The sequence below is a fragment of the Hippocampus comes genome, unplaced genomic scaffold (genome assembly GCF_001891065.2).
Source record: "Hippocampus comes isolate QL1 unplaced genomic scaffold, H_comes_QL1_v1.1 scaffold196, whole genome shotgun sequence".
NCBI classification, from domain to species: Eukaryota; Metazoa; Chordata; class Actinopteri; order Syngnathiformes; family Syngnathidae; genus Hippocampus; species Hippocampus comes.
Window position 1 is genome coordinate 189,153 of NW_017806173.1, and position 25,417 is coordinate 214,569.

The window sequence follows — 25,417 nt, forward strand, 5'->3', positions numbered from 1 at the left end:
TACTGTGGCGAGTCGGGTGAAGCTCATCGAAGGCTTGACCTTCTTTCATTTGGTCACCGGAATTCAACAGCACCGGGACTGCGCAATTCATCGGGATTTAATCGTGATTTTGATTTGGGCTTCTCACGATCATATGCACCTTGAACGCGGCATTTACTGCAAAACTCAACACATAACAAAAAATGTGTAGTTAAATAGATGGAATCAATTGTTTTCTCTAAACTGCTAGCTTAAAGCTAGCAAGAAATGGGAAACCCTATTGACGGGCTAGCAAAAATTAGCATTAGACATGGCGGGAGGGATTGACATTCAACCAATGAATATTCATGCACAAACGCCGTAACAATGCTCACAGGTATATATAATCTTACATCCGGATTTTCTGGATTATAAATCACTCCGAAGTAGAGGTAACATGAGTCATAAAATGGATACTAAATAAGAAAAAAACCTAAATCGCACTGGAGTGAGTATAAATCGGATTTTGGGGGGAAATGTATTTGATAAAATCCAACACCAAGAAGAGACATCTTGAAAGGCAATTTAAAATCAAAATAAAATCGAGAATAACAGGCTGAATAAGTGTACGATATGCTAACGTTACATGACGCATCAACCACTAACGGAGAACGTGCCTGGTATGTTGACGTCAATCATTTGAGGTTATTGCGACCAAGGCGTCGCAGTTTTTTGTTTTTGTTTTTTTTAATTGCAGAGAGTTGGTACGCAAGTGCGGGCCGCTCGCCGGGTGTGCAGGTGCGGGGTCGCTGAGCGTCAACAATTAACGCCGTTTGAAGCCATTAACGCACTGTTTCCATTTGCCAGGATGAGTGAGCGACACGCGCAGGTGGGAAGCAAAGGGCTTTTACTCGTCATGGCGCTCGCCATCAGCCTCTGGGACATGTCTGAGAGCTCGACAGGTGAGTACATTTGGCATCTTGCTCCCCCAGCCAACCGCTGAATCTCATCGGCCTGATATTTCCTGAAATTAAAAAGCCACGTCTTATATTTGAACTAATCTAGTAATCACCCGCCCGCTGCTTCTCCATGTACGGCGTAACATTAAGTATTGTTTTGGTCGTCAAAATCCCGATGTCGTGGCAGCGAGTGTGTCCATTGTTAAACGATTAAAAACACATCATCGCTTCACACTGTTGAGCGGGGTGACTTTGCCCTTAATTATGATCGAAGGCTAGGGCACTTTAGAGGATTTTTCAATCAGTCTTCACATATATTGGGATTAGACACAGCAGCGCCGCAAAATGGCTAATCATCTGAAAGTAGTCCCCGACAACAATGTGGTGAAATAGGAATGTGTTTGGCCTCAGAAGCCTGTGCACATGTGACACTGGGGCCACGAATAAAGCTTTGGATTCAGGGCGCATGCTTGAAGATTAGCAGGAAGCAATTGGCCTCAGGGCTCATCGTTGGTTTTGCTCTTTGGATGATGGAGCGCTGACATTAATATGCCAATCGTATATCATCCATATAGCATAGGTGAGGGACTGAAGTCACCATGGCTTAGTTCGAGTTAGTTGCCGCTTTTAGGATGTGGGAATTGATGGACTAAAACTTACAAAAGACTCCACTTGACCAATGTGTTATTCGATATGATACGCAAAACCAGGCAAGGCCACCTCAGGAAGAAAATGTCATGAAGGAAACTTACAAAAGACTCCACTTGACCGATGTGTTATTCGATATGATAAGGACTTGAACTTCAAGACTTTGACATATTGAGAATGGCCATTTTTAAGACAGTGTGACAGTTGTTTTTTGTTTTTTTTTGTATGTGTTGTCCAGTGCATGCAAAATCAGGCAAGGCCACCTCAGGAAGAAAATGTCATGAAGGGACCTCCAAATGTGGTTACATTTTGTTAGCCTAAAAGAATAAAAGTCTTTCTTAAACTTACGATCACGATCTTATTATTTCCTTGCGTCTGTTTAGAATCCCGGTCATCTCGGTCATGGTAATCCATGAAGATTGCAGGTTGTTTTTTTTTCTTGTTATTAATTTTTTTTTTTCGGTCATCTCAGTCATGGTAATCCATGAAGATTGCAGGTTGTGTTTTTTTTCTTAATTTTTTTTTTTTTTAAACAATGTCTGAGGCAAATATGCGATCAGGCTAAGAGTTCGATGCTAACATTCCATTTATGATTAATTCGGATGAGAGATTGGTAATGCAACTCAAAAAAAAATCAAAGACGACGGCATTTCCTTTTGACATTACCTAAATAAACAAAAACAAAAAGACAGCTAAGCTACATTAGCGTCACAGTTGAGCTCACCATTAGCTGGTCAAACTAAGTTCATGTCAGTTATAAAAACCAAAACAAAAAGACAGCGAAGCTTCGTTAGCTTCACAGTTTAGCTCACCAGGAGCTGGTCAAACGAGAAGTTGATGTCGGTTATTAAAAAAAAAAAAAAAAGACAGCTAAGCTACGTTAGCTTCACAGTTTATTTCACTACTGGCTGGTCAAACGAGAAGTTCATGTCAGTTATTGTTTTAAATGAAAAGGGAAAAATAGACAATGTAGAGATTGGTTTTAGCATACAGCTCCAAAATAGGAGACAACTACAACATCAAACTTTATCCCTCCCCGAGAAATACAAAAACAAAAAGACAGCTAAGCTACGTTAGCGTCACAGTTCAGCTCGCCACTAGCTGGGCAATCTATAAGCTCTTGTAAGTCAAAGGTTTAAATGAAGTGGAAAAAAAAAATACAGACAATACAAGGATTGGTTTTTAGAACCGCTATGAAACTACAAGGATTTCTTTCCGTGTTAACTTAGCATCCATGAGTAAGCACAAACTATGAACAGATCCCAAAATGCTCAACTTCATTGACGTTCAAAGACAAAGTCAACCACAAAACCCTCGTGTGGGAACCTGTTGAGTTGCCATCCATCACTTCTCATCACCAAGCGACTTCAAGCGAAGACTTTTTGAGCACACCAGTGGTGCTTTGCACAACTCAACAACAATTAAAAAAAAAAAAAACCCCCGTTCAGTAATTTGAGCTAATTGTATCGAGTCCAACCCCACTCAATCCCTTCCTCATTGAAAGTGCTGTCAAGCTTTGTAAACCCGGCGAGATCAATTACGGCAAGTCGGTAACACTACAAATGGAGGCCAAGCCGCATGTTTGATCACTCTGCCGCGGCACCGACAACGCGCGGCCGCGTGTAATTGGTGGCATACTCGCGTCTCTCCTGGTGGACAGGATGTCCATTTACGAGCATGATAGATATGCACCTCTCCTTCCCTTTGTCAACCAATTAGGCGGCGGCGTGCCTCTTTTGATGCGCTCGCCTTTGACTGGCAGGGACGCGCGCGCTCAAGGCGCTCATCATTTTCGCAGGAAGTGGATGCGGATAATCTCACATCCTATTTCTCTCTGATAACCACCGCGGCCCGCTAATTTCCCCTGTGCGTTGTGTCTGTGGCTGTAAACCTGTTGTAATTCAGGGCATGGAACCAGCCCAGCGCCAATCCAAAACACGGCAAATTAATTTGTTCCCCGAGAAGAAAGAATGAAATGAAGAATTCCTCTTCTCGGAAAAAACAGGTCGAATCAGCCTCTCCAATTGTCTTCTACCATTCTATAATATCGTCTTTAACATTTTGTCACCTCGAAATGTATATGTGAAGCCACGCGTCTCCATCTTTCTACATTATTAGCATATATCAGCATGCATTATTCATAGGGCCGGCAAAGACAATTTCTCTGCATGAGGGTTGTAAATGGCACAAAACAGTGGTTATGATTCCATTATCATTCCCATCAGTCCCTGTGAACAACGCAAAGTTCGCATCATTTGCAGTTTCCTCACCCTCTCCTGGGACCGAAGCACACATCTGCCCAGTATTTTCAGCCCCGTGTTACAAAAAACAAAAAAACCTTCGCAGTGGGTATCAGAACGTCTTGGGATGCCATCAAATGTGTGCCAAAATGAAAATAAAAAAATAGGAAAGGTGGGTGAAGAATGAGTCACAGTGACTCACGGGGCAGCATTTGAATTTCACCGCGACGGAACTTCAAGCCGAGGAATCGTTCGTTCAGACTCCTAAATAAGAACTCACTTAAACGAGGTGGAGGAGGAGAAATTCTCATCGTCAGACCGAGATGAATGTTTTGCATTCACAGCACAGAATAGGACACAATTTAGCCTGCGGTGCTGTGCTGGAATGTAATAATGGGAGTTGCTTATGCATCGTTTTGTCAATATTAAAATGCAGTCTGAAGCCACGCTGCCATGATGTCTCTTTGTTATTTGGCAGTTTTACAAATGTGAACAGAAAACGGCCGTCGTGTCAAAATTAGTCGACAACGGGCATCACGAGCCGGGCCCGTTATCGCCCCCTTCCCACGTCAAAACTTGTTGCAAGGTGGTCTTTCCAAAGTTGCAAAGTGCTTATTCACGCTCCGCGCCCCCAAGGCGTGAAAGACAAACGCACCCGGAGCAAGTCAAGCGGTTTAAATGTTTGCTCGACAAGTGTTGCCAGAATCTTTCTAAAGGACGCGCTTCACGCTGAGAGGCTGCGCGCTGTTCCCGATTGGATAGGGGAGCTCTTCTTGGATGCCCACTCAGCTTTTTGGTGCCAACAGATGCACACACACACACACACACAAAAAAAAAGCATCTCAGTCTGGTGTCTGAATGTATTTGCGAAGACGGGTTTGGAAGCCGGTGTGACAGAGGCTCCCCCGATTCCCTCGAAGTTTAAATCGACGATAAGACAGACGGGAATTCATGGACATTCCCTTTAGAAATGCAAATGTTGAAGGGCCCACGCATTTGTTAGGTGGTACAAAAAAATTGTCAGGAGGCAATATTTGAGCAGACTTCATTCGAGTCACTCGCGATGGTCGGCGATGTTAACCCTTTCATGCGCTCTGTAACCTGATAACCTGATAAGCCAATGGTCTCCAAACTACGGCCCGCGGGCCGAATGTGGCGCGCCTCTGCATTTCCCCGGCCCCCTGAACAATAACAAAGATTTTTTTTTGTTTTTTTCCCTCCAAGTCTGACCAGGTGATCGAGACTTGTAGATGCATAGAACATAACATTCTATTCCGCCCTTCTGCAGTCGGTGCCCTATTCGGAACTCCTCTCTCCCAAAAATAAATGAATAAATAAAATCCGCGATGCACTCCTGTCAAAAAAAAAAAAAAAAAAAAAATTGACTAATGGTGAAAAGATTGGGTAAAAGAAAAAAATGATTGGTTATTATTGATTTCATAAATTGTGCCGGTCAAGAGCCCGTAAAAAGGTTAATACCCGATTATGTGTGGCTTTTTGGAAAACAATAAATGTTGATGTCTCGACACCTCCTGCGATCGTCACACTTTTTGTTACAAACCGAACCCGGCCCCTGTCAGAGAAGGGAAAAGTTATTTGGCCCTCACAGGAAAAAGTTTGGGGACCCCTGTGATAAGCTGTCCACTGTAGTGACCGCTGTCACTGAAAGGGTTAAATGGCCAGAAATACCGTTTCATTGAAAAGACAATTAGGATGGCATCGAGATTCTTCATTTCATCGCGGTGTATCTTCGGAAGGACGCCTCATGAAAATGTCACAAGCGGTTAATAGAGCAAGGAGCCGCTGAGGCGCTAAATAATTCAGACAATGGAGCGTGATCTGGAAATTGGCTCCAAGTTCTGCAGCGCTGCACTTTGGCCGTTTCGCACATCGGACCGCCGCTCGGGCGGGGAATCGGTTCTGATCCACAGTTGCTGACTTGATCAAACACAAACAATATGTTTATTTGTGCAACACGGATTGGTTATGTCGATTGCAGTGACTACGCGCGGAGGGTCGGAAAACGGCACGAAGGACTAATTTGTCGGTACTTCAGTTTAAATACGGAACATGAGTATGTTTGTTACCTCTGCTCACAATGTGTAAAATGCGCTACCACGGCAACGACCACACGCCTCACTCTCGGCATCCCGCACCAGCACGCCCGCCAAAGCATTTTTGGAACGACTTCATTTAAGATCAATTGACTTCATTGCATATTGTGGCTCTTTCCAAAAGGTGCAGATTAACCACTCGATTTCTCCGCTAAAGGCCCGGGCAATCTGTCAGTCGGATGAAAGATGCGGAAGTACGATGGGAATTAGAGATGCTGGCAATTTTTGATTGAATGATGCCGCCCAGGAAACCGTGTACAAGAGGAGAGTCTCTAAAAGAAAATGGGCTGTCTCTTTTCCTGAGAGAGATGAAAGAGCTGTTGTAAAGGACCGAGAGAGATGTGCTCTTATGGGACTCCATCCAAGGTTACAAATGGGGGGTAATGACTTATACTGCACAGCGTCGGATTAAACACTGATTGTTCCTTTTTTTTCCCCCCACTTTCCAGCGGCGCAGCATGTTCCCACGGGCACCTGCGAAGTGGTCGCCTTGCATCGCTGCTGCAACAAGAACAAAATTGAGGAGCGCTCGCAAACCGTCAAGTGCTCCTGTTTTCCGGGGCAAGTGGCCGGCACCACCAGAGCCGCTCCCTCCTGTGTCGACGGTAAGATTTTGTCACAATCTGTCCGACGCTGATGATGCGTTGTTGAGATGAGATCCCGCCAATCGTACACAATAGTCGCTTGAATGCAATCACATGGATAGCCGAGCGGATATTTTTCGGTAGTTCAATCAAATACGGTGTTTACGGCACTGTAAGGCGCTTCGGATTATATGGCCCACCTTCAATGGATGCCCTATTTTAAAACTGTTTTCATATGTAGGGTGCACCGCATTATAAAGTGCATCGAATAGAAGCTACAATGGTGGCTGCGGTCACTTTCTGCATCCACTAGATGGTGCTACGCTAAAGGGAATACAATACAATGCAGCTTTATTTATATAACTTTCACAACCGCTGCAGCTGTAACAAAGCAGCTAAAATACATAACAGTTAAAATACGATGTCGAAGAATTCATAGTTTTGATCCATATTTAAGGCTCATCGGATTATAAGGCGCATCCTCGGATTTAAAGAAAATTTAATGACTAGTTGCGCCTTATAGTGCGGAAAATACGGTAATCCGATTATCAAACAGAGTATGTGCAGGCTACCGTAGGCTATATGGCTTAAAAAGGCAGCTCTAGTCTGGTGAGTGACGTGGGTGTCAAAGAATGAGTGTGGAGAGGTGGTTGGCTGTTTTTTTATCCTTTTTTTTTTTATGTGTTTGTTTTCTTACCGCTTACCGCTTGCAAGGTCAGTACTATATGTTTAACTCGTGACGGGAGACTATGTGCAATTAATTGATCTATTGGCAATGAGTTGGGAACATTAACATTTCTCCAAATGAAAAAAATGCGAAGCTTCGAGGATGAATTTTTACTTTGGCCAGTGTTTTTTTTTTTTTTGTTTTTTGTTTTTTTTTAAGTGTGTGGCGTTTTTTTTGTGTGGATATGTTAGTTATTTTATGCAGCTCTAGTATTGCCAAGTTGAAGAGTTTTTCTTTTATTTGTTTAAAAAAATTTTAAGCACTCGGTCGTTAGTCTACGAGCAGTTAGTGCGGCAGTGGTCCAACAGATCCAGCAGCTATAACTACCGGGAAAAAAAAACCCACTAAATAAATAAACTCATGAAATAAATAAATGAATGAATGTCTGGCAATACTATATCAGCCTTTTAACGGTTCCCTTTAATGACAACTGTGTCTCTTAACATACTAATGTGTCCGACCTCAAGCTCAGCACGAGTCGCGAATGACTTGCTTTGGTCGAGCTTTCGTTCTCAACTCCGGATCCAATTGTGTTTGACCTATTCCTTGACATTTTAGTATTGACATTTTCTGCAAATTAGAGCTCCGAGATACCGGCCCTCAGTTTAGCGCTCGGCGGGCGTTCTCGGCAAAAGTGACCACAGCACTTAACCTTTTAATTATTCCTTTTTTCTCCAAGATAGAATTACCTTTAACTGCGCTCGGTGTGAGACAAGCCTCCTCCTGATAAATCATCACATGAGCCTTCATCTCAGAGGACTTGCACCGATTTGAATTCTGCTTCAAAAATAGTGCCTCGGCTCCTTTACATTGCGAAAATATGAACGGAATCGTGACCTCGCTTGCATATTCACCACATCCGAGCCGCGTGTCTAATTCCGAACGGACGAGCGCGCACTTCCAAACAAACACTTTCCCAACTCAATAATCCACCGCTCATTACCCAATGCGCGTCGCGTTAATGAAGGAGTTCAAGGTCAAAGCCGTTCCTGGGCTTCTCTAACGGCTAGACTGAAAACAAATCAACAAACAACACAGTTCCAGATGTTTTCAGCCATCGTGCTCGCATCGTTAACCATTAACGGAAACACATGCAATGGACTCTTTGGCGTTATCATTTGATGCGGAACCTTGGTGGCCATCTGCCCGCCATTGACCCTGTGTACATTTACCACCCCAGTGCTGCAGCTATAAAGTGGGTGTGATTCAAATTCATTTCGCTGCAATTTACTCGATTGAGGATGTGGTGCTATGTGGAGATTATAGCAACCATCATCCTCTGCGAACGCTAAATGAAAGGGATGTGTAATATAGATAATGGCCCCTGTAATAGGCCCAAGCGCCAACGGAGCAGCGGCAGCTTTATTCGGTGTTCAAGACTGTTGTATTCGCACCGCGGCTGCACATCTTGCAGGATAGCGCGAGTGTACGAATGGTGTGACCTGCCATGAGGATTCAGACAGCAAAAGCTGCCAAAAATCGCATTCCGACTCTCGGCGAGACAGTTGACAGAAACATCCTGTTCAGACACACAGAGATGCCCCTAATTAAATAATGGGTTCTTTAAAACCATTTGTGCAGAATGTGCGGGTGGATTTTCAGAGCTAAAAATATCCACATTTATTTTTTCTGGTTAAAAGATGTGGTTTAATGATAGCCTTAGAAATAATAGTCTTCTTTTCTTTGACTTTCCAAAAACCTATCTGAAGCAATAACACCATTTTTGACCACCTAAAAGAAAAACTACTGAGTACCACCATAATGACTGACATTAAACTACAGTGACGTAGCTAAATGTTCATACAATTAATACGATTGCAAGTCAGTGTCACATTGTGTACAATTTATGGACTGTAACATCAACACGACACTTAGATATTGGAGCATTGCGCTAAAAAGTGAAATACAACTGAACTGAACTGAACTTGGGCAGTGATTCTTTCATGTACCACTAGAGGGAGCTCAAGTTCCACAAGTGGTACAAGTACAAGTCACTGGCTCTAGGGGGCATGTCAGCTCTTGGTTACAAGGATTTTTTTTTCTTTTCTTTTGGACTTATTTTATTTATTTATGTATTTATTTATGAAATGGAGTGGTCCATATTTATTTTATTTTGGTTGGCTTTGGCAACGCAGCTCCATGGATTAAGACACGGCAGCTTTAGTTATCATTGCGCATTTCATACACAAGGGAATTCAATGTGCTTCGCAATAGCTGCAAAACAACATTTTAAATGCAAAATAATTGAAGACGTGACCGTTTATTCCATTTGCGTGCAGCATAACAGCTAAATGCATCATGTTGGCTTTGAACTCTGGGCCCCGCTAATTGACCTGAGTCTGTTGACCTCAGAACCCACTTGTGGTTCGTGTGCAAGCCTCATCGATCTAGGTTTGAATCTTGGTATTTGAAATTTTTGAAAATGGGTGCTGATTAAGAGAGATAGTATTAATACCGATGTTAAAAAGCACAAAACACTTTACAGTCATGGCCATTGAGTCAATGTTAGCAATTTCATGATGTATCAAGGTTAAGTATGAACAAATATCAGCGTCAGTAATGGCCCGGTATTCACTTGATATCGGACACCAAACTCTCGTAGCATCACAGACCAATATCCAGTCGTCTGGCTTCCTCTCAAATTCCAAAGAAATGCATGCTGGGTTCATTGAAAATTCGACATTTCCCATAGATGAAAATGTAAGCGTGAATGGTTGTTTGTTTATATCTGCCCTGTGATTGGCTGGCAAACGGTCCAGGGTGTGCAGTTCACTTGCAACCCACAATCTCGTTACGCTAAAACTGAATGCAACTGGACGTGTCTTCCAGCCTCCATAGTGGAGCAGAAGTGGTGGTGTCAGATGCACCCGTGCCTTGACGGCGAAGAATGCAAAGTCCTTCCTGATCTGAAGGGCTGGAGCTGTGCTACAGGGAACAAAATCAAAACCACAAAGGTAAGAGTTTTTGGGGTGGCAAACACGTCTGTTTAACGGGAATTAACTTGTTGAATGTGACCTTACGCGCTTGGGCCAAAGTCAACAAGCTTCTCTTGTGTTTCTCCGGGTCCGCGTCGGGTTGAAAACGAGCTAATGTTTGCTGTCGGGCCTCTGGGGGGGGCCTCGAATCAATGGTCTGCCATGTCTCCTTAGCACTTTCGAGACACTTTGATCACCCAAACTGGCCAATTACTCGCTCCAATTACCTGCTTTTAAGGTTGTAACATGACGCTCGTATCCTTCAGTGTGTTATGATGACCCATAGACTTTGCTTCTGCCTCCCTGCATGTGTACTTAATTATTTAAAGTGTCCACACCACACCTGCCTGGAGCTGGCAGCCTGGAGCCTGGGGCTATTGATTCAGGGACTTGTCGGGACCTCAAAATGGGATACATATTTAGTAGACTTTTTGTCACGGAAACTGCCGAAACAAGGTTTGCAATTCGACTGAGCTGATGAGAAAAGTCTGAATGAATGTGTTGTGGTTTTTTTTTTTGTTTTTTTTTTTAACATGGATGATGGGGAAGATTTCCGCGGATAGGGATCAACTTTGGTAACATCACATTCTTCACCGGGGACTCCACAGGTGAGACATCTTTTTTAGTTGTTGTTATATTGGCTCATTGACATACCTTGTAATATTTATAATGGCACGTCACAGTTAAAAAAATGGTGTTAAAACATCAAGTGTGAAAACAACCCGCGATCAGCATTTCCGACTGAGTTAACCTGAATGTGAAAATGCAGATGCGCTCTGCTACAATATCCACTGGATATTTTATTATTTATCTATATTTTTGACATCTCGGCTAATATAGGGAGAACTTCTGACTCGGCCGCACAAAATGTCCAATGTGTCTGTGTGAGTCAGAGTAAGAAAACATGCTGGCGGTGAATGGGAATAGCCGTTAGCCTTGCTAGCTTCAGCGATTCCGCTTGCGAACCGCTATTCTCATGAGGGCTGCTATTTGTTCCTCTTCCCATGTATATTCTTAACAAACCAAAGTCAATGAATGTATCTGTTTTACAATAAACAAGTTCCGATTGATTAAACATTGACGTTTTGGTCTTGTAGGTTCGGCTAAATTAACGGAAAATGAACAATGAATTCATGATTTTAAAAAATATAAACTTCAGGTTGAGGTGTTAATTTACTCAACACTTGTTGTCTTAAGCGTTGACGTGAAATTCTACCGAAAAAGTGTTGCACAAAACACGGAGACATAAATCTGTCATAAATCGGTCAGTGAGTCATAAATCACATGATAATAATGTGACATAATCGGCGGCCTCATCGATTGAACTATTTCATCTTTCATGCCACAATGATACAAAAACGGTATCTAAACACGATAAAAGTAAATAATTCTAATCCTCATCCGCCGCCATCATCTTTTTATACTCTCCGCTTGCGCGGGTTTCACAACTGTGCCGGTGCAAAAACTACAATTAGCGATGATGAGTTGTATTTTTAATCATTTGGTTTTATTTGTTTCTGTGCCTGGCTGCCAAACTGGTCTGTTGCACAAAAAAAAAAACAAAACAAAACAAAACAAACAGACATAAAAAAATTGTACTTCTGCATATTTGAATCACTCACATCACCCATTAAGTTTTTACAGACACACAACGGGGAGAGATGAGTTGGCGGTTTTCCAGCTTTCCGTTTCCTGCTGATATTCCAGGTGCATTATGGCCTAATAATCCTGCCTGCATCTTTAAACCGACTTTATTATCATAAACCCAGTTGGTGTTGTCGACGACTCGACAGCATAAACAGCGTGCTCCACACCTTGTGTGTTAAATCTTGCAGCCGAGCACACTTCAGACACAGTGTGGGAAATAACCCTTTACGCGTTAATTTAGCACCTGTCAGACGCCAATTATAACCCTGCAAAAATGATTTTCCTCTATTTGTATTTTTATTTAATAATCACTCAAGTACTGTTGCAATCATTTGCGCCCCTCTTGAAGAGACCCAGCTCACAATCACTACTTCAAGATTAGCATCTCAGCCCTTCGTCGTGATTAGCCGCAAATTACTCGCAAATTAGCGCCACGTTCATCACAGACACAGTTTAGGATTTAAATGTCTTAGTCAAAACAATATTTGATGTTCACCAACACACTACTTGTATTTTCAAGACAATGATCGGCTCCACGTGGGCCCCGATGCAAGCGGACTGTGTGGACAATCTGAGCATATCGTTTCCGTCGGGGTTTGGCAAAGGAGGTTCTTCAATACAATTCACCAAGCATTTGCGTTACCATTCCTGGAATATTTTGCATTCAATAAATTAACCGGTTTACCCCAAATTGATTCGTTAAACTTTTTTTTTTTTTAAATTCATGTATCGAATTGAATAACATGTTATTTAATGGCAATAAAAAATATTCACTGTGCACTCAGTTGAGCAAACAGAAACAAGGTGTTTTAAAAATACAAAATAAAAAAAATATGTACAGTTTAAAAATAAACGTCTTTTCAAATATGAACAGAAGAAATCATTTTACAAATGTAACATTGGATTTGATCACATCATGTGTTGATTGGCAGAGGCAGCCAAACTTTGATTCATTTCAGCTAGATATATCTATTAATTTAAAGGACATACAGTGCATTTTTATTTATCTCACTACATATTTGGTTAGTTTTTTGGGTTTTTTTTTCCATTCTGTTTCAGTTCCTCTGGACAAGTTGTAACTGGGAAAGTAAATTCCTTGTGTTGTTACATACTTGGTCAATAAATCTGGTTCTGAATCCCCCCCAAAAAAAGGTGTATGATTCAATCCCGGCTCCGGCCTCCCTGTGTGGAGTTTCCATGTTATCCCCGTGCCTGCGTGGGTTTTCTCTGGGTACTCCGGTTTCCTCCCACATTTCAAAAACATGCGTGGCAGGCGAATGGAACACACTAAATTGTCCCGAGATGCGATTGTGAGCGCAAATGTTTTTTTGTCTGTGTGCCCTGCGATTGGCAACCAGTTCAGGGTGTCCACCACCGATTGCCCGAAGACAGCTGAGATAGGCTCCCGCATACCCGCGACCCTCTTGAGGTTAAGAGGATTAGAAAATGGATGGATAAATTATTGATATGTATCGTTTGCATCTATGAAATATATGTTTGTAATTTAATTGTAATGAAAATCACGCAGGAATTATTTTCATAAATTGCATGACATTATTTTTCCGAAAATGTATTAATTAAACGCGATAGCGAGATAGTGTTTTATTTTCTTGAATCATTGGTTCATAAAGCAATTATAAATGTGATTTCTGATTAACCGTAATTTTATTGTTAACCCTTTCAGGGACAGTGGTTACTAGAGTGGACAGCTTATCAGGTTATAGGGTGCATGAAAGGGTTAAAATATAATTTTGTGACACATTTGAACTTTTTTTCTCCAGATGGATGACCTGATCCATCCGTTTAAAATATGGAATTTGGTTTGCGATGCGTTGGTGTACATATCGTAATTTGGTTGTTCTGTGACATCAGTCAACCAATAAAAGCTCATTTTAAGCAAATTTAAACTAAAACCTGTTCTCACAAGTCAGCCCCCCCCAAAAAAAATGTCCAAATGCAAAGTTGGGCATCCCTAACAAATTGGACGCTGACTTAGAGTCGGTCAATTGTTGATGGCAGCTGTCAGGAGGTTTGACTCGATGGAAGGAGCCGTCGCGAAAGGTTGCTCGGCACGCGACCAGAATGTTCTTTTCCAGCGAGAGCAAAGGAGCTGCCAGTCAGCCGACTCAGACGGCCTGACAGGCAATTTAATCTGTAAAACTTCAAGTCGGGAGCGCACGCGTTCAACTTAGCGGCATCTTTATCCGAAGCGCGGCAAACATTCCCACCTTGGAAACAGAGGTCGTTAAGTTCAGCTCTGCCGATGCTGCTGATCCTCTTTAGGGATGGCTCCGAATTCAAAGCACAAAGGGAAAATGAGAATTCCATCCGGGTGGCTGTTTGTTTCACCTTCCACTCACACGATGCTCTCGTCTCTCTTTAGAGAGCATGAAAAAGTCAACTGGAAGAATATTAAATGGCCTCAAGAGCTAAAGAATGTCAATTATTTTTTTATTTATTTATTTTTTTTACTGCTTTGCCAACATTTTGTCACTAATTGTGGGCTCAGGTCTCAAAACTTCTTGGATGTCGAATCTTAACTCTGTATCGCTCCTCACGTTCCTTAGCTCGACTCACTGGGTAAACTTTCTGCTATGCCCGCAGTCTATGTGGGTCCATGGATCCCTTATAATCCGCACCCCCGAATGACAATGGCATTGAAAAAGTTGCCTACAACCCCTTTTGGAGACAAGAGACAGATCTTCGGGCAGGAGGTGGGGGACACCCTGAACCGGTTGCCGGCCAACCGCAGGGCACACAGAGACGAACAACCAATTGCGCTCACACTCACCCCTAGGGACAATTTAGTGTTCCATTAACCTGCCACGCATGTTTTTGGAATGTGGGAGGAAATTGGAGTACCCGGAGAAAACCCACACAAGCACAAGAAGAACATGCTAACCTCACACAGGAAGGTCAAAGCTGGAATCGAACCCCGCACCTCTGCACTGTGAGGCTGACGTGCTAACCAGTCGACCACCGAGCCTGAATTTTTATTTTTATTATTTTATTTATTTATTTCATTTTGGGGGGGAAATAAATTTGGTTCAACTTGATGCACTCACATGTTTTAAATTTAAAATTCAGTTTATATAAGCCACATATCCTAATAGTCCTACCTATTGAAACATTTTGTCAGACTGAAAAGAACCAAAACAATAAAGTCAAATTTTACAAAGTCAAAATTTAATGATGGAAGGAAGTCATATTTTTACAAGTAAGAAAAAAAAATAAATGAATAAAACAAACATTCCCATGAAGATGACTTTATTCATGCTTGTGTGCCATTTTTTGGGGTACAGTCCCAATTCTATCAAGCTTTTAAGTAGCTCCAGCTCACGGAGCTTCGATTGAGAACCAAAGTGGTAGATCATCATTTCCGCTGACATTTTGTCTAACTTGCCAAAATACCGTCCGCGTCGTTCACTTTTAACGTGTCACGTTTTCCCATCACAGGTGACTCAAACGAGAAGAGGCTGATTGCAAAGAACTTTTCTGTAAATAAACTGCAGTGAATCCTCGGCAAACTGAAGGCCTCATGAACTGTATTGGCCATCCAATCAGAGAAGTGGATTCCAATAAGAGGACTTTTTTTTTTTTTTTGGAAAGAAGCCTTAGCAGACGACCGGATTTGCTCTCATACCCGTACTGCTTGTAGTGGATTACAATGCTGAACTCTGCCTAAATGTTCAATTCTCGAATCTAGCGTTCCTTGACAGGTTTTGTTTCATCGGCCGGACGACGGCGAGCACCGTTGCTGACCAAACAAAGTAGCGTGATGAAAAAGACGTACCGTAGCCCGAGTAGCAGATATTCAGGAGGACTTTCAAACAAGTACACAACCACACTGACGAGTCTCTACCTGAAATGTTTGATGTCGTCTTGCGACATGCTTCCATTCTACATTTGAAAATAACTTAGAAATTTAAAAAAAATTGCACATCTGTGCAGTAATAGCTGCATCTGCTATCTTTACCAGCAGCCCGCAGCAGCGAGCAGAAAGTAGTTTTTTTGTCCTATGTCTTTGGAAAAATCAAATTTCTGGCAGCTTCTGCGATTTTTCCACCCTGAATGAACTTGGGGTTCAAGTCAAATTATTGAGACATTTAAAAAAAAAAAAAAAAATGAAAGAAAAAATCCATTGAGTGGTTCAGAACATTCATATGACTGTTTTTCAACCCAAATACGACATTGTCTGAGTAAGTGATGACATCAGTAATAAACTGTGGTTGTGTCATTAATGATTTGCATTTTTGAGTATTGAGATACATATTCTAAATGCGAGTGGGTTGGATAATTACCGTTGCCTGAAAAATAGTAACTCATTATATTCAATGACTAAAATAGCCAATCATTCAATGCAGATTCCAAGTTTCACCCCCCTGCCCTCCAACCTAAATAACTGAAATAAATTAACAAGCAACCCTCCAGGAAACGGGTCAGTATGCAAATGTTTGCTCTCTATTCGGAGGCACAACCTCAAAAAGAAATCTTTCCAGCATCTTTTACACTGACACACAAAAACTAAAAATGTTCAGGAAACAGCATGTCCATTTTAGAACGCCTCAATGTCAGCCATGAGTGCATGCAGGTCAGAGAGAAAAAGAAGGGGGGTGGGGGGGAGTCTGACTTGACAGTCAATGTGTGGACTGGGGCTTCAGGCTGTCGTGTCTGTTAGAACGCCTCGTTGTCAGCCATGAGCTCGCTCACATTTTATTTCTGTCACCGGATAGATTTTTATGACTACAAAATGTAGCTAGCAGTAGGTATAAAAAAATATGCTACTTGAAGTAGCCCTTGTCTTCCCAGAAAGTAGTCGCATTTGATTGACAGTTGAAGTGGGCGTGGTTTCAGCACATCCAGTGTTCTGGAGCGGTGAAATTTTTTTGTTTTTTTTTTCATGATGTTAAAGCCTCATTCTCTGTACCTGGCATTTTTTTTCATCATTCAACCAAGTATTTCTTTTCACTTTACGGGGACTTGAAAGACATTTTCAGCCCGTATCCAGTTGACCGCTATTTCTGTTCCACGGAACCTCATTTTGTGCGGCGTCCCTGCCGTGTTTGCCAATTGCCGCGTAAATGCTGCATTTAAAAATAGCGCATGTGTCCTCTTGTGAAATTGAAAGTCACCCGCGCAACTTTGAGACTTTTTGACAGCTGCGGAAGAATCCCGGGGATGAGCCGTTTGAGTTCAATCAGCTGCATTCCTGTCACGGCAAACAGCCCAAGCTTTACCAGCTTGTCACCTCAGAGGGGACACCCATGATATCAAATCTGGTAGGTTTGCAGCTCTTCAGAGAAAAAAAAAAAAAAATGTGCCGCCGCCACCACCACCGCCGCCTGGATGGGGAGTGAGTCGATTTGAAATGCACACACTATCATCCCCGTTGTATCCGAGTTTCTCCAGAGGAAATTGTCTGCCTTCCACCAGCGGAGCGCCATCCTGCCAGTGTCACATTGACCTCCCGTGAGCCCAATATTTTCTTTAAAAATGAATCAATCCTTTGAAAAAAATGACTATTTTTTTTTTTTTTTTTTCCCCCGGAGGGCACATTGATCCTCCTGAAAAGCGCTCTGAAATGACTCGCTGATGAAGCGGTGAAAGGGCTCCATTTTGAAAACAAATGGCTTTCTAGTTTAGTCGCAGCAGGTTGTTTTGCCTGCAGCTACATGGCATGTTGTTGGTGGGGGAAGAGGACGGGGGGGCTTCTCCAGTCAACTTCTCAATCAAACGCTAAATTAACAGCGACTCCCGTCAGTTCAAAAGCACACAAATTAGTGTCATAAGTAGTACTTGATGAGCTAGAACGATGCCATAATCCTCCATCTCTCCTGTCCAGTTGCACTTTTCTCGCTTTCACATTCTTCCATGAGAAAAATCACGACATTGTTTGAGTCTGCTTATTAACGTGGCTGCAACTTGGCTGCCTTTTCTATCCTATTCAGAAAAGGGTAGTGATATTCGACTTTTGGATGAAATGACCCAAAAGAGCCTTGACAGGTGAAATTTCAAAAGTCCAGAAAAGTTCACATGTAAGTAAATATATCACGCCGTCAATATTAATAAAGTGGAACCTCGATTTAACGGATCAGGAAACAGGATTCCACGGACAGAAAATAATGTCCTGTCTACTCAAAATGTCCCATTGAACAGAACCTTTCCAAGTCTCTTCGTTCCAGAGTTGGCCACAACTGACCGAGAAATGGTGCTGTGGTCCAGCGACAGACAGACTGGTCAGGTGTTTATAGCTATGACTGCTCTCTTTGTCAAAGAGAGACTCAGAGTAGACTCGAAAAAAGCGCATCAATGTGGCGGTCATGTTTGTAAAGGCTACTGCCCTTTCAAAGGTCATGGAAAGCATGGACATTAGCTTAGCATCGGCGCAGGACAGAAGAGACATATTAGCGACAAATGTACGGGTCTTTTGGATTTGAACACGCAAATAAGCGCACATTTTCTTCATGCTAGCTGACTGTATGTGCATAAAGTCATCGCACATGCCTCCAAATTCATTCAGTTCGATCTTCAATTTGACCATTGCCATGCGAGCAGCTGACAAAAGTGCGCAGCGTGTCCCGAGTGACAGGAAACTTCGACATTTCATTGGAGACATCAAAGTTATGTAAAGGCAAGCAATTATCGAGCCTTTTTTTTTTTTTTAATCCTCGTCGCAGTCATTAGAAAAGAACATGAAAAGAATTTCCTCTCTTACCATATGTTGCATGGCACTATAATCTAATGAGGCTTTCGTAATTACAAAGTCTACCATGGGGGGGGGGGGGCTCATCGATTCTCTGGGAAAAGAAATTTCATTACAGACGCGCCATAAAGCCATGATGCTTCGTAGTTTCATTTCAGGTAATTGCTACACGCAACAATGGGAGTTTTTTTTTTTCTTCTTCTTTTTTTTCTGTTGGGTTTTTTTTTGGGATAGCGAGTTCAAATCAGGCACTGCTGACGGAGGCTTCCTCCAAACTGTAATACTTTTTTTCTGGCTCATCACCGCTTCAAACCACAATTCGAAATATTATGAATGAAAATGGACTCAAAATTTTGCGTTGGATCTTAGTTCTTACCCATGACTGTCAATGCCCTCAAGGATGTTATATTTGGTTATCGGGGAATTTGAGAAGCAACAGATACCCGCAAGCGCACACTGACCAGAGCGGAGGTGATGCACGTATAAGTGAGACGTCTCTAATTAGCAACAAGATGGATTATTTGACACCCCCTCGCCTCGACCCCGCCATGAGTTCTGACTGTGAACCATTCCTCACCGTGCAGGCTTGAATTACACGTGCATCAGACAAATAGAGGACAGATTCATACCGCTTGGACATATGACACTGGAGAGCCTTTCCCCAAATGCCATTCCTTACAATCTCCTTATCTTCTTCGAGCTAAACATCGCACCACCCGATGGGAGCTGTTCAATAAATAAAGGCTTGTAATTACAGGATAACATTAGCGCCGCCGTTGCACAGGAGCTGATACAGAAACGCCTTCCAATTAAATAGGGAGAGGTAATAAAGCCCCCTATTAAAGCTGCCCCGCGGTGGGTTACTGTAAACAAACTCAATCGCGCTCGCGCCGACCGTTCGCTTTGTACGGGTTTGTACGGTTCAAGTGTAAATAACGTCGTCTGTCACCATTTTCCAAGTCGGCGTCTTGCTCAAGGGCGTGCTCGACCACCTTTACCTGTTCCGATTTCCATATTTTGAAGTCTGCCTTCTTATCCCCGAGCTAAATTTCGAGACTGACTTATTGCCGCCTGTGACTTTATGTTAAAAAAAAAAAAAAAATGACAGGCCTGCATATCATATCAAAAATGTGCGCACGCACAATAATAATAAAGGTCAAACTGAATATATTAAAGAAAAAAAAAGTGGCCTGCTGCTCTGGGTACCATCAAATTTTAGTAGGGGAGATTAAATGTTGCACCAGAGGCGTGCTCTCGGGTTGGATTCAAATATGTTGAGGGAGAGCACAACAGTGGATCGACTGCTCTGTGCGTTTAGCAAAAACAAGATACAACTCTAGGGGGGGGTTTGTTAAAAAAATAAATAAATAAATACATGTTACTGACAACCAGGGGGAGGTGCAAGAAGTACCGGACAATTCGAATCTCTTGCTCATGCCTCAGGAGCCTCACAGCATTATATCGCCTCAAGATTCAAAGTAAAAAGAATTTAAAAATGTTTTTTTTTTAAAAACCCTTGATAGACGATAACAAGTCAAAATAGTGAGATGTGACACGTTTCAGCAGGTCTGATTGGTCAAAACTCAAAAACTGGGATTCTTACCTCCATCAGACACAACGACGAGCCACCTACCCAGTTCAACAATTTCAAAAATCCCACCAAAAATTGGAATAAAAAGATCCTATCATATCAATTATGAGCAATTTAATCATTAGCAATTGTAATTTATTTACTCCAGTGAACCCTTCCATGCACCCTGTAAACAGATAACATGATAAACTGTCCACTGCAGTGATCGTCGTCCCTGAAGGGGTTAAAATCCTGTTTGGTGGAACAAAGCGACAGTATTTAGTCTGCTGTTTTCATAACAAATGGATAGACAGGACTGTCACTATATGTCTCGGGCATAGATAGATGAACAAAGATACAGTATCTTTTTTTTTTTTTTGGAAGGGAAATTTTGTCGCGCTTGTCCAATATTTGGCAGAATAAAATTCCAATTAACGATTCATCTGCCAATGATTTAAAAATATCTTTTGGGGGTCATTGAACATGTACAACTCAAAAGAGGAATCGCACGCAGAGCATTTGGCTGTTTAGTATTGAACTTTACAACAGATAATTTTTTTTTTTTTTTAAATCTGCCAATTTTTGCAGCTATCGCTCTTTTTGTCGCTGCCAATATTCTCGAGGTTAATTTTCCAAAGGGTGGTGGACTGGCCCAACATTTCAAGCACTTGGAACTAGCAAACTGCCCTATTAAAATGTCTTCACACACACACACACACACACACACACACACACACACACACACACACACACACACACACACACACACACACACACACTCACACACACACGCGCGCGCACACACACACACTCTTGCCGGGCGTCACGTGAAATCCCAGACTGACAACAAGATGGCCATCGTTTTGCGCCAGTCGCCGCCGCTCCCGCCTCTGCATGTGTTGGCGAGCTTGTGATTATTCCGTGCCCAGTTCGACGGCACGCTGCGTCGGATTCCGACTCCGACGGGCGGCTATTGTGAAAGGCAGACTTCCAGGGTGAAAAGAACAATTTATCCCGCATTAATTCGTCTCCAATCTTTGCTTTCAGTCAAGTGAGCAGCTTTGCATTATGTTCCGCGAGGTTTAGCGACCGGCGGAAAAAGCGTCACCGGCACAATGAACACACACAGGCATCTGGTGCCGGCATTATGTCGGCAGAAATCATTTCGCGCGCTCAAAGCCGCCGCGCGATTGTCCGCCCCGCCGACACACATTTCTCTTCCTATTGTGATGTAAAAAGTTGAGCGGGAGCGGCTAAAAGCCCGAGCAAATTAGATGCCGCCAAGCATTACATCGAGCGCGACAAAGCACGATGAGCCATCAGCGCCGTCCAAAAAAACTACCTGGGAGACGTATCGAAGGGCTGCCAGACGCTAGATTAAGCACAGGCTGTGTCATTTGCTTTGCTATTGTGCCGAGCTGGCGACAATTTTATTATCGGGCCAACCTGGGATGGATCTAGCGAGATAAAAGAAAACCTCTCACAATATCACCAAATAACGAGAGTGCGGAAACGAGGCTTTTGCATGAAAGCAAAGCCATTTTAATATCTGGCACGTTGGAGAAGGCGCATCACAAATGAACAAATGCGTCTTTTATCAGTTTTGTCAGCCTTTTTTGTTTCCTGACAGCGTCTTTATCGGACCGATCCCAACACGGCGCTAAATTGTTCTGGCGGAACAATAACGGGAATGAAAGTCGGCTCACGTAATTCCAAAAGGGGACATGGAAAATCGGTACTGGTAAATCCAAAAAATAATCATAATTACTCTGTGATTGTGCTGTAAATATCATTCGATGTAGTTTTTTTTCGTGAGGACGCCAAAAATCGGTTGCTCGAGTGGAATCATTTTCTACAAAAAAATCCGGTTGATCTTTGTGCAACCACTTGACAAAATGAAATTTCGCCATTTATTTTTATAAATATAAAGTGACGCCCAATAAAATATTCCAACAAATGATAATACATTGAAAACACATGATCTGTTTAATTTACATTTTTTTTAAAACAGAGAAGAACATTTTACGTCGCGACAGCAAGTTATTTGCATATTTTTTGGGGGCCGACAGTAACAAAACAGTCATCCAAATAAAAAACACATCGCGCGGTGTATTTTGGATTGTGTCAATTTTTTACTTCTTTTGTTAGCATATGTAAATATGTAAATCGTCACTCGGGGGCCTGGGGGGGTCACACCATATAAAATCTCGCCGATTGCGCCCTATACCATTGCACTGGACACTTTCTCGGAGAATTAATGGCAATGATGTCTTGTACGAAACTTATTACAGACAAGCAATGGACATTTTGTTGACTGATGTCTCCAAACACAATTCTTAGGAGATTTCGTCATTATTTGCAACATTATGCCGTACATCTGAGTATCTAGGATGGAACGCCAATACGCATGCCATGTTTAAAATAATCATAAAAATCATAATAAACAGTCAATTCTCAAGTGGCCTTTGATTGCAATTTCCTCCAACCTTTTGCTTGAATTCCAACTTGTTCACCAGCTGAACCATACGAGTCCAAAGCGTCTACCGTGTGTTTTTATTTTCGTCTCGAGTTTGATACTTTTCAAGGGGAGGGGGGCACAAGTTAATTAGTCGGCGACAGGTGACAATGCTTGTGAACGCCACGTGTTTGGCACAAAAGGAAAGCGACTTTGAAAGGTCTATGAAGAAGAAAAGCTATCCCCGGTGTAACCCCAAGTTTGCAGCAATAGACCCCGTTTCATCTACGCTGCGCTTTTAACAAGATAAACCCTCTACTGACAGTGACCTGAGATGAAAGAAGGAGACACAAAGCCGAGGAGAGTTCAGGGAAAGTTCCCCAATGCCCCACCTACCCGCCCACTCAACCCCCAACCCATCGCAAACCCACATCTGATGAGTGGAAAAGTTCTCCCGCCTCTCTTACAACTTTGTGGTTGATCCCGCGCGGAGGCCTCGCCTGTGTGCTGAAAGATGCCGGCAAAGACAGCTCTAATCTCGCAGATTCTCTTAAGCCCGCTCCGACTCGGACTCTTCTTTTGTTCCTTAGGCCGCGGAATCTCCGACATCTCTATTCGGACGACACCCGGCTGCGTGCTGAGTGCGTGCGTGTCAACTTTGGGTTTGAGCGGATGCCAGTTGTGCATTTGATCAAGTCAAAGGAAGCAAAGAAATCTAAGTGTCATTATATCGGAACAAGTCTCAAAACCAGCAGTGGTCTCATCAAGGAATAGTTTTGCGAGCGTGATGCAATTAGCAGCCTGCAGTGTCAGAATGGCAACAGGAGCAGCAATTTGGGAACCCAGATGCCTAAAACGCCCGGCCAAATTTGCTTCTGCTAATTGAAATGTTACTGTGACTTTGATTTTGGCTTCTCACGATCGTAAAAACATTTTCATCAAAGAAAAACCATTAGGTCAGCTCCCCGTGCATGCTTTCAGCTGTTTAACGACACCCCACTTGGAATTTACGGTAAAACTAAACACACAACAAACCAAATTACACTCATCATATTTGACAAGGTACACTTTGTTTTAGAAACACCACCAATATCGCAGCCAATATAAAATCCCATTGACACGTGAATAGAAAATTAGCATTGAGTCCTGTGATATTCCTTCAAATAACAATTAGTCGCAATACAAACACTGTTTTATATTATATGCATACAGCTCAATCGCAACTTCCTTTTGGTAACTGAACAAATACAAATTTTGGAAATCAATGAATAATTGTTTGTTAATCGCAATTTCAAAATGATGAGAGACAGAGAGAGAGAGAGAGAGAGAGAGAGAGAGAGAGAGAGAGAGAGAGAGAGAGAGGGGGGATAGCTAGCTAGCGTGATATCTAGCTAACTAGAGGGATAGATAGTGAGCTGGCTGGCTCGATAGATGGCTCGATAGATAGATAGATAGATAGATAGATAGATAGATAGATAGATAGATAGATAGATAGATAGATAGATAGATAGATAGATAGAGAGCCAGCTAGCTAGCAAGAGGGATAGCTAGATTGCTAGAGGGATAGCTGCCTAGCTAGAGCGACAGCTGTCTAGCTCGATAGATGGCTAGCGCGATAGATAGATAGAGGGATAGCTGGCTAGCTAGAGGGATCGCTGGCTAGCTCGATAGCTGGCTAGACAGACAGACAGACAGACAGACAGACAGACAGATAAATAGATAGATAGATAGATAGAAAACGCCCTTGTGTGTATGGACCTCTAAAAATGCAATTGCACAAGAATAGTCCTTTCCAGGCCTCTGTGACTGACAGGAATGAGTGCTCTTGCTTCCAGACTAAGCTCCATGATGCCCTTGGTAAACACAGCAATATTCGGAGGCCGGATTGCCATGACTTGCACAGTCAGTCGGATCTGTGGACCGGAAGAGCTGGTGCAGGAGTGCTTAGTGTGATCCGTGCGGCGGTGCCAGGCAACAGGAAGATTCCGAGGCTCTCACAGATGGTGTTCCGAGCCGCTGGCGCTCTGGAGTCAGTGAGGATCTCTCAGGTCCAACACTGTCTTGATTGTGAGCGAAGGCGGACGAAGACATCTTGACGGAAAATATGCATTTCTTTTTTTTTTTTTTTTTTGTGTGTGTGTTTTGTTTTTTGGAGGGGTTTGGAGAGGTTGTTTATTCAGGTCTGAGCACCTGGCTTCAATTCTCAACTGATTCTCAAGGTCAATTATTCCACAATGTTGCTTTCCGGAAGGACGTTCAAGAGGAGGAAAGTAAATTGTCGTCAAAGAGAGGAAATACAATATTTCCTTGTCTCTTTATCATACATGCTGCCACTGCACGGGACAGGGAGTCAAGAGGGTTCAATAAGTATGGCGGCACCTCACGGAAACCAATTATTCACAGGCTCCCGAGCCTTCATTTCTATGCGGCAGCTTTGAACGGTTTTGATATTCCATGATGAATTACCATGACCAAAATGAGAAGGGAAGAAAGCGTGGGGTAGGGGGGGGGGTTGCAATAAAGCAAGAGAGCGAGAGACAGAGAGAGAAAATTCCAGGAGGAATTCTTTGCCTCAACTCCCTCGGGGGTGATCCGTGTGTTGGTGGAGCACTGTACATTTCTCTGGCGAACGTATCGCCTTCTCTTCTTCCGCCCACGCGAGGCTCCCGAAACGAATGAAGTCCCCGCGGAGGAGCTCCTTAATACAGTCGGAGCGTGCGTGCTCATGTGTTGCACACCTCCTCTTAATTAAACAGTGGCAGCCAGTGAAAACATTGTTTGACTGAGGCTGAGGAAATTAACTTTGTCGGTACAGAAACAAGGTGGGTGGGGGGGTG

General features: G+C 42.8%; 1 protein-coding gene across 1 annotated transcript; it reads left to right on the top strand.

Annotated features, from left to right (window-relative positions):
- The first annotated feature begins 776 nt into the window (after positions 1-776).
- tafa2 (TAFA chemokine like family member 2) lies at positions 777-16,093 on the top strand. Its single transcript, XM_019896408.1, has 5 exons — positions 777-920; positions 6,369-6,524; positions 10,060-10,184; positions 10,755-10,813; positions 15,309-16,093. Exons 1-4 carry the CDS (start codon positions 827-829, stop codon positions 10,782-10,784), a joined length of 405 nt encoding a protein of 134 aa, XP_019751967.1. The 5' UTR covers positions 777-826; the 3' UTR covers positions 10,785-10,813; positions 15,309-16,093.
- Positions 16,094-25,417: the final 9,324 nt, after the last annotated feature.